A 10,216-nucleotide genomic window follows, 5' to 3' on the forward strand; every position below is an offset into this window, starting at 1 on the left:
AGTTGCAACTAATTTCTAAACCGTCACAAGTAATAGTTAAATAAATAATTTCTTTATTTTTTAAATAAAACACTATTGCTGACGATTTTCACAAACCGTCACTAATAATCGACTAGTAGCGACAAATTTTTCAATCGTCACTAATAATTGTTAAATAAATTATTTCTTTATTTGTTTAAATAAAGCACTATTAGTGACACAATTTAGGAACCGCCACTAATAATTGACTAGTAGCAATGAATTTCCCAGTCGTCACTAGTATAGTTGACTTTTTCTACTTGTATAGTGCTATTAGTGACGGTTAATAAACCGTCACTAATAAATTCATTTTAATGACGCAATGAAACTGTCACTAATACCTCAACAATCATCGCTAATATTTTTCTAGGATAGTTTTTGGGCAAAAAGTGGTTTCCCGCAATTGTTTGAGCTGGAAAACTGGTTTTTTGTGACGGAGGTATTAGTGACGATTTGAAATTCATCACTAAAAGTGCAATATTAGTGACGATTTTGAAATTCGTCACTAATACCTCCGCCACTAAAAATTAGTTTTCTTGTAGTGGGTTGTGTTGTATGTGTACATATTAGTGATCCTGTCATAAACAAGTTTGATCCAAAGTCCCGGAAATGCACCTTCATCGGTTACGGTGAAGATGAGTATGGGTATCGCTTTTGGGATGATGAAAATAAGAAGGTGATCAGAAGCAAAGATGTGATCTTCAATGAAAAGGTGATATACAAAGATAGACACATAACAGAACCCACATAACCAGTTTAGAGTGAAACAACCTATGTAAACTTGGATGATGTCCTAGAAGGTGTCGGGACACTACAACGAAATACTGAGAATCCTCAGATAGATGAGACACATAGCAAAATGTTGAGAATCCCTAAGTGGAGGAACCATGGAGTAGATCGTTGCACCACCGCCTCCAACTCCAGCTTCGAAGCTTAGGAGATCTTCTCGGCTCCATGTACCAAATAAAAGGTATATGAATTATTTACTTCTTATAGATGGAGGAGAACCCGAATGCTATAAAGTATGTTAGGAGGGAGATTCGAGTAAGAGGGAGCTTACGATGAAGGACGAGATGAACTCCCTCACCTCCAACAAAACGTGGGAACTAGCAAAATTGTCCAAAGGTAAGAAGGCTCTTCACAACAAGTCGGTGTACATGATCAAAGAGGAGCATGATGGATCCAGAAGGTAGAAAAGCTTGGTTGGTAGTCAAAGACTTTGAGCAGAATGAGGGAATTGACTACACCGACATCTTTGCACCAGTTGCGAAGTTAACAACCATGAAATCAGTCTTAAGCATTGTTGCCTCAGAGGGCCTACATCTTGAGCAGTTGGATATGAAGACGTCATTTCTTCATGGTGATCTTTGATGAGGAGATTTACATGCAACAGCCAAAACGATTCTCAATCAAAGCTAAAGAGAATTTTGTGTGCAGATTGAAGAAGAGCTTGTATGGTCTCAAACCAGCTTATAGACAATGGTACCAAAAATTTGATAGCTTTATGCACAGGAAAGATTTTAGAAGTGCAATTCCAACTACTTTTTCTACTTCAAGAGGTATTAGTCTAGTTATATCATTTATTGTTATATGTCGATGACATGTTAGTTGCAAAACAAAATATGGAAGAGATCAAAAAATTGAAGCAGCAATTGTTAAAAAAATTTGACATGAAGGACATGGATTCAATAAAGCGGATACTTAGGATACAGATCTCCAAAGATAAGCACTAGGGAATGTTGCAGTTATCTCAGTCAGAGTATATTAGCCGTGTTTTACAGAGATTTAACATAAGCAACACTAAAGCAGTAAATACACCATTGGTGGGTCACTTCCGCCTCTCCAACGATCATGCTCCCTGGACATTAGAAGATAAGGACTTCATGGCTAAGGTACCTTATGCCTCAGCCATTGGAAGTCTCATGTATGTCATGGTTAGTACTAGACCAGACATTGGCCAAGCAATGTGAGCTATCAGCAGGTTCATGTCAAATCCAGGGTAGACTCACTAGGAAGCAATGAAGTGGATCTTGAGGTACCTACGTGGCACTATTGATAAGTGTCTATGTTTCAGCAAATGAGACTTGAAAATTCAAGGGTATATTAATGCTGATTTTGTTGGTGAAGTTGATCATCGCAGAAGCACCACCAAATATGTGTTTAGTGTTGGCACAACAGTTGTTAGATGGACATCACAGATACAAAAGATAGTTGCCCTATCCACTATAGAAGCTGAGTATGTAGAAGTGACAAAAGCCAGCAAAAAAATGATTTGCCTTCAAGGTTTGTTGAAATAGCTCAAAACAAAGCAAGTAAGAAATGTTTTGTATAGCAACAGTCAAAATGCAATATATCTAACAAAGAACTTTGTATTTCATTCCAAGACCAAACACATTAGACTTCGTTATCACTTCGTCAAATCTTTGTTAAAGGACGGCGTGCTAACACTTAAAAAAAATCCAAAGTAGCAGGAATCTAGCAGATATGTTGACAAAGGTGGTGACTACAGAGAAGCTGAAGTTGTACTCAATTTCAGTTGGTTTTCATGCTTGAAGACAGATTTGAGCACATCATTTATTTATATACTCGTTGAGATGGTGTCTCCATCTCCAAGTGGGAGATTAATGTTAAGCTAAAATGGAAACGGGGAGTCTTAATGAGCCTTGATGAGGATAAGCTGTGGGGAGCCAGCTTTGATGCACTGGAGTGTCGGTGCTAATCTGTGTCGGTGATCATCCCATTGAATCCCATTAAACACCTTCATTTACTATCCATCCCATTCAACTATATAATGGAGAAGTGTGTGCATGAATGTGATGTGTATCTGAGTGTGAGAGTAATTGCACTGAAGGTGAGAGAGAGAGCGAGAGAAAAGTGTGAGAAAGGGTGAGTTGAGTTGAGTGGTGCCTCCTCCTCCTCTTGTATTTTCTCACAAGTTATAGAGAAATTCGGTGTGCTCTGTGGACATAGATCAGATTGGATTGAACCAAGTTAAATCTGGTGTTCCTATTTTGCTTGTTTATTTTAATTGTTGTTCCTAAATCCCTAATAATATCATGTTACAAGACAATAGCATACTATTATAATATTTTATATATATATATATATATATATATATAATGAAAATGAGCATTTATGGTGATAATGTTATAAGGCAACGGACACAAGTTGAGTATTTTAATTATAACACCTATTCTGCAACCAGTATTCCAGAATAGATTCAGATAAGCAACACCAATCCCTTGGCTGCAACAAGTTAAAATTGGTTGTTTAAAGCTCAATCAATGGTACACTAGCAAGGACATTAATGACATTCAGATCCACTTTCCCATTGGTTGTTCAAACTTAATTCCACACAGCCCCCGGTTTTGTTTAAATGGATGGGCAAAAGACCTAGAAAGAACTTTATAAAGATATGGTTTTCCATTTATTAATTAAAAAAAAATCCATGTCATGGAACCCCAAATGTGTGTGTGTGAGAGAGAGAGAGAGAGAGAGAGAGTTTTGGAAGACCTAGTTCCCATTTACTAAATGATGAAAACTTAGAAGAATTAAAGATCACTTTACATGAGAAAGACGTTGATAAAATAGGATTGATTAAGATTAACATAGAAAATTAAGTAAATCACATGGTACGTAATGAAATGAATTTGGACATACTAAATATTACGGCATCTTTTTTAAAGCCATGCTAAAAATAGCCGGGTCAACTTCCATTTCTTACAAATTACAATCATGAACTACCCTTCGATTATAATATTTATAAATATATCCATATATATCTCGTGTCCATGCCTATATATAGAGTGGATGAGCAGCCCATCTTCCTCAATCTGGTATAGAAAGACTACCAACAAAAAAAAAATCTAGTAGAGAGAGAGAGAGAGAGAGAGAGAGAAAGAGAGAGAGGATGATGGAGATTCCTGTGATTGACTTTAACATGCTTAATGGAGAGAAGATGGGAGAAGGAATGGCACTTCTGCACGAGGCTTGCGAGAACTGGGGCTTCTTTATGGTAATGAGCATGGCAAGTTGGCAACTTCTTCATAAAATTGAATCTGTTTCATTCTGATAATTATAATGTTTTATCATTTGTAGGTTGAGAATCATGGAGTTGACAAAGAGTTGATGGAGAAGGTGAAGAAACTGGTGAATTTGCACTACGAGGAGAACATGAAAGATGGCTTTTATAAGTCAGACACAGCTAAAATCTTGGAGAAGGGAGGAAGCACCACTACTAAAGACTGGGAAAGCACTTTTTTCATTTCACATCGACCAACTTCTAACATCAACGAGTTCACAAACCTCTCTAAGGATCTTCGGTGAGTCATCTAAAAATCTACAAGCCCAAATTCTATCATAAAAAAAATTAATAAAACCATTGAGTTAGCACGAATTCAATACTGGCTAGTCAATTACAGACCTCATGTTCAGTGCATGAGTATATATATATTCACAGAGTGAGAGAGAGAGAGACACACACACACACACACATTTATTTATGTGTGTGTATATAAATATATATTTGAAAAATAGACTGACCAAGGAAGCATGCATGCAGCAAGACCATGGATGAATACATTGATCAAGTAATGAAACTAGCAGAGAAGTTATCAGAACTCATGTGCGAGAATCTTGGCTTAGAGAAAGGATGCATAAAAAAAGCTTTCTCAGGAAATATTGGTGCTTCTGTGGGGACAAAAGTGGCAAAATACCCTAAATGTCCTCACCCTGAACTCGTAAAGGGACTCCGAGAGCACACTGATGCTGGTGGAATCATCCTTCTGCTCCAGGATGATCAAGTACCCGGTCTTGAATTTTTCAAAGATAGGAAATGGGTGGAGATTCCACCTTCCAAGAACAATGCCATCTTCATAAACACAGGAGACCAAGTTGAAGTGTTGAGTAATGGAAGGTACAAGAGTGCCCCGCATCGTGTCATAGCAAACAAGAATGGAAGCAGGCTGTCCATTGCTACCTTCTACAACCCAGCGGGTGATGCCATTATTTCTCCAGCCCCCAAACTCTTATATCCAAATCACTACAGTTTTCAAGATTACATGAAAATTTATGCCACGACTAAGTTTTCAGATAAGGCCCCTAGATTTGAATCCGTGAAGGGAATGGCACGCCAGAGTCTCATTGTCTAGAAGAACTTAACACATATGACAATATTCAGAGCATATCAGTTACTGATGCCGTAGTTTGCGTGCTCTGGTTACTACAGTTATAGCTTATAATAAGTGTTACCTTATGAAGGGGTCAGTTTGTGTGTGTTCTGATACTTTGTGTTTTCAATAACCTATCTGCCACTGATGAGTGGGTTTGCAAATAATGTTAAGGTTGTGCTCTCTGATTCTAAGAGAGGACAATATATGTTGCTCTCTTTCCCTCGTAATCATTTTAATTTTCCTTTTTTTTGTTAAAATATTTTGATACTGACAAGCAGTTCATAAATTCTAATCTGCAATCACAATCCATAGACATAACTGACAGGAAAGTTAAATGCACAACGATAATGGGTATAATCCTAGATCAGCTATTGTTGCAGTATCATGTTAATTTTACATTCACTGGGATAGAACATCCAAAAATTCAATGAAAAAGAGTCCACATGCACCCCGGCATAAGCTCGGGTGGTAAGGACGAGTCTGAGGCGGGCTGCTTGACTATATAAACCCAGGTTCGGACCCTACCAGCTGTGTGCATATCCGTGATTTACATTCTACATGGGTGGAGGGCACTGTTGGCGTGGGTGTGGGACTAGTTCGAATGAGGGGGCTGCCCTTAATGATCCCGGGACACCCAACGTAACCAAAAAAAAGAGAAATATTCCACATTCCTTAGATGGTTACATATGCAAAATCACATGCTTCCTTCTAGTGGGCAGTGACTCCTAAATTAAATTACATCTAATGTTGTATTATATCAACTACCAAATGTTTACTAACTTGTAGGATATACCCTAATGTAATGTAGATAAGTTCAAATATTTAAAAAACAAAAAAATCTAAAACTGCTTGTTCCATAATTCTATGGAGTTGCAAACGAATGAATAGTCACCATGGGATAGTTATGAGCAGTAAATACATTTCCATGGTACTTTTGTCTGGTGATATATCACACCCTTCGGTAAAAATCGGCAATCTGGTGATATTTCACACCTTTCGGTAGAAGCCAACAATCTAGTGATATTTCACACACCCTTCGGCAAACATCAGTACTCCCGGTAACCTGGCATAGCATCAGCCCACAGTGTTGAACCGGTGCAAATTTGGTATTTTCACACCCTTCGACAAAAGCTAGCCAATCTAGTGGTATTGCACACTCTTCGACAATACCCGGATTTCAAAACCTAAAACAATTCGGAACCCCGTTCCTATTTCATTTCATCAAAACACAACTCATGCATGTTTATATAACCAAACAATTTCACACCCATTTGGTAATCTAAAATCATGATTTTCCAAATAAATACAGTTTAAACAAGTCAAGGCACGGCCATCCCTATAACATAATATATGTCACAATATATTCATGGCTTTCCAATAAAACCAGAGATGCAACCCCCCTTTTTCCCAAAACGGTAACATGAAAAACTCATAATTTTACCCGTTGGATTTTCCCAAATGAGTAACCAAAACACACACAGGACCATGAACCATAGTTCTACCGAGTTCAATTTCAAAAATAACCAACATAAACAGAAGCCCCTTACCTTTCCCCGAAAATCCAAACCCGAACTCTACGGCCCCTAAACAGCAAACCGAGTTCCCCAAACCTATAAATCATAGTACAGAACATACTCACAATTTCATTCCCTACATAACTACAGAAACAGAATTGAAAATCGAGTCTCACGTCAATTTTAAGTCAAAACCTGAAAATGATTGGAATGAAGATTCGTTCCATAAATCTTGTAGAGAATCCTTCCTTGATGTACAGCGAAGAAATCAAAAGAGAGAGAGAGAGAGAGAGAGAGAGAGAGAGTGATTTTCATGTTCTTAGAGAGAGAGAAAGAGGATATTTTGATTTCTTAGTTGAAAAGTAATGGAAATGATATTTATAGCCCTTTGATTTGGCCAACCTCGTCGACAAGATGGCATCTTCGTCGACGAGTCTATGAAGATAGTTTGTCGATGAGACGGTGGCCTCGTCGATGAGCTTGAGATTTCCGAATTCTCGGAACCTCTCAGCTTCTCCTTGTCGACGAGCTCCAGCATTTCATCGCCGAACGTCGTAAGGCCTACGTCGACGAAGGCTGCTCAATTTACAATTCTACCCTCCTCTTTATTTATTATTCCATATATCACAGTGAGGGTTCTTACACTAATAGTATTGGTGAAAAATTTATAAGTATTACTGACGGTTTTAATTTAGTTGCTATATATGCGGTTACTACTAACTATTAGTGATGAATTTTAAATTCGTCACTAATACTAATACAGTATTAGTGACGGATTATAACAATCACTAGAACCCTAATACCGTCACTATAAATTCTACATCGGCTCTACTCAAATTCGTCACTAATAGTAGGGCATTAGTGAAGGATTCAAATTTGTCACTAATAGTGTAGTACTAGTGAATGATTAAAATTCGTCACTAATAGTACAGTATTAGTAAAGGATTTAAATTCGTCACTAATAGCCTACTATTGGTGATGAATTTGAAAACAGTCACTAATATGCTACTATTAGTGACCATTTTGAATCCTTCACTAATACTGCACTATTAGTGATGAATTCCTGAGATTTTCGAATTCTCGAAACCTCTCGGCTTTTCCTCATCGATGAGCTCCTGCATTTCGTCATCGAACATCATAAGGCCTTCATCGACGAACTTTGATTTCGCCAACAAAGCTTGCTCAATTTACAATTCTACCATCCTCTTTATTTATTATTCCATATATCATGGTGACGGTTCTTACACTAGTAGTATTAGTGACGGTTTTAAATTAGTTGCTATATATGCGGTTACAACTAACTATTAGTGATGAATTTTAAATTCGTCACTAATACTAATACAGTACTAGTGACGGATTAAAACAATCACTAAAACCCTAATATCGTCACTATAAATTCTACATCGGCTCTGCTCAACTTCATCACTAATAGTAGGGTATTAGTGAAGGATTCAAATTCGTCACTAATAGTGTAGTATTAATGAATGATTAAAATTCGTCACTAATAGTAGGGTATTAGTGACGAATTACAAATTTGTCACTAATAGTACAGTATTAGTGAAAGATTTGAATTCGTCACTAACAGCCTACTATCCCAAAAGGTTTTTAGATTTCTCTCTACGGATGCTTCATCTCAAATGATTTTTTTCCATTTTTTAATATGTAATTATGGTTCCAATATTAGCATAAGTAGCTCTAGTAGGTGTTATGATTTTTCATGCTCATATGACAGAAGTTCCCAAATACAATTACAGTTCCCATTCACACAAGTGTATTAGGCCCTAGAAGTTCATCCCACTCCCAACAAAAACTTGAAGTCTGCAGCAAAACCTTTTCTCAAAAATTCAAAAGTAGCTACAAGCTTGCAAATTTCGATGACAAAGATTTGCTCACAAGAGTATTGATAAGCTTAACCATTTCAGTTAACATAAGCTTTTGAAATTTCAATGACATAACATTTGTTAAGTAAACACAACAAGTAATTTGTCAACTTTAGAGAATTGAAAAAACTTATTCCTCAACTTCAGAGATTTGGAAAACCTTACCCTTAAGTCCTGTATACAGTGAACAAAATGATCGATGGAATCCTGGGTTAAACAAACATAATGATTCAAGGTGTCTTGGAACAAGTTAAACAACAATTCTATCCACACTAGTTCATTGGAAATTAGACATTGGTGGCAAGGAAGGCAAAAAAGTTTCCTCTTCTACTACTTCTCCGCATAGCAGCTTCTGGCATAAAAGAAAGAAATGCAAGGAGGGGGGTGGTGGGAGAAGCATTCTGATACAATAATCTTTCATCGCATCATAGAGGGGGTGTTTGATGCCATCGCCACTAAGGATCAGGGAGAACAAAAGTGCAAATACAACATGGGAGACGTCAGCTTGCTGACCCTGAACAATTTGAGAAGGATAATTGATCAAACCAAGTTCCTCCACCCGTTCGAAAGATGAGAAATTAGAACCGAAGCTTGTTATCTTAAATTCCAAGGCTCAAAAAGTTGTAGATGTGGATTTTGTTGAATTGTAAAGCCATTTCTAGCATTCAAATGCGGTAGGATGTCAACCAAAGTGGACATTCAAAGTCCAAAATAGGTTGCTTATTCAACGTCTAGATTTGGCTATCTACCATGATACAATTTCAAAAGTTGGTGAGCTACCCAACCACTACTTGTTGAAAGGAAGGCTTACAAACTCTTATAAATAAGGAAGTGATGGAGAAGGAAGAAATCATTCCAAGCATCTCCAACTCCAGCTTCAAAAAGAGATCGAGAAACCCAGTACTCTCCTACAAAGTGTCCCTGTTGTAGCCTGTTTCTAGTTTACCATAATTTTGAAAGAGATTTGTATACTTCTAATTCAAGAGAGAGAGTTATCATTATTCTCTTATTGTAATTAGAGAGAAGTTGTAACTTCCTTTTTCCTAGTGGATTCCTTCTAATCTTGCCCGTGATGTTCCTTTAATTTGTTTAAGTGTTCTGCACGTAAATTTTAGTGTCAATTCCTATTTTCTCATTTCTTATTTTAGCTGCACGATGCTATTCCTACCCATTCCTTTCCTAACCATGGTATTAGAGGCTTGGGTTACAACCTTTGGGTTGGGGTTGCTATTCACGGCTACTATTCACATGTGTCACTAGATACTTTTATAGTATTGTGAACGTATAGAGATATTTTCAAGCATATAGTTCCATTCATTTGCGATACTGATCGCTTATATGATATTATTGACGATGAAAAAGTGGGAGCCAGTTTAGTGGAAGAACAAATCTTATCTACTACATTAATGGCAGCAAATTAAGTTTGAAATTGAGAAGTTAAATGGGTGTAACTTCTCCCTTTGAAAATTGAAGATAAAGGCGATCTTGAGGAAGGACGATTACTTAGCGGCAATTGCAGTCAAGCCAACAAGGATAACTGAGGAAAAAAGGAATGAGATGGATGACAATGTTGTGGCCAATCTTCATCTAGCATTTGCAGATTCAGTGTTATCAAGCATTGTAGAGAAGAAGT

At 37.2% G+C, this 10,216-nt stretch overlaps 1 protein-coding gene across 1 annotated transcript; it reads left to right on the top strand.

Moving 5' to 3' along the window:
* Window positions 1–3,928: 3,928 nt before the first annotated feature.
* LOC131157866 (1-aminocyclopropane-1-carboxylate oxidase 1-like) lies at window positions 3,929–5,168 on the top strand. Its single transcript, XM_058112292.1, has 3 exons — window positions 3,929–4,033; window positions 4,117–4,340; window positions 4,580–5,168. Exons 1-3 carry the CDS (start codon window positions 3,929–3,931, stop codon window positions 5,166–5,168), a joined length of 918 nt encoding a protein of 305 aa, XP_057968275.1.
* The last annotated feature ends 5,048 nt before the right edge of the window (window positions 5,169–10,216 follow it).

Source organism: Malania oleifera, chromosome 6 (assembly GCF_029873635.1).
Source record: "Malania oleifera isolate guangnan ecotype guangnan chromosome 6, ASM2987363v1, whole genome shotgun sequence".
Lineage (NCBI taxonomy): Eukaryota > Viridiplantae > Streptophyta > Magnoliopsida > Santalales > Ximeniaceae > Malania > Malania oleifera.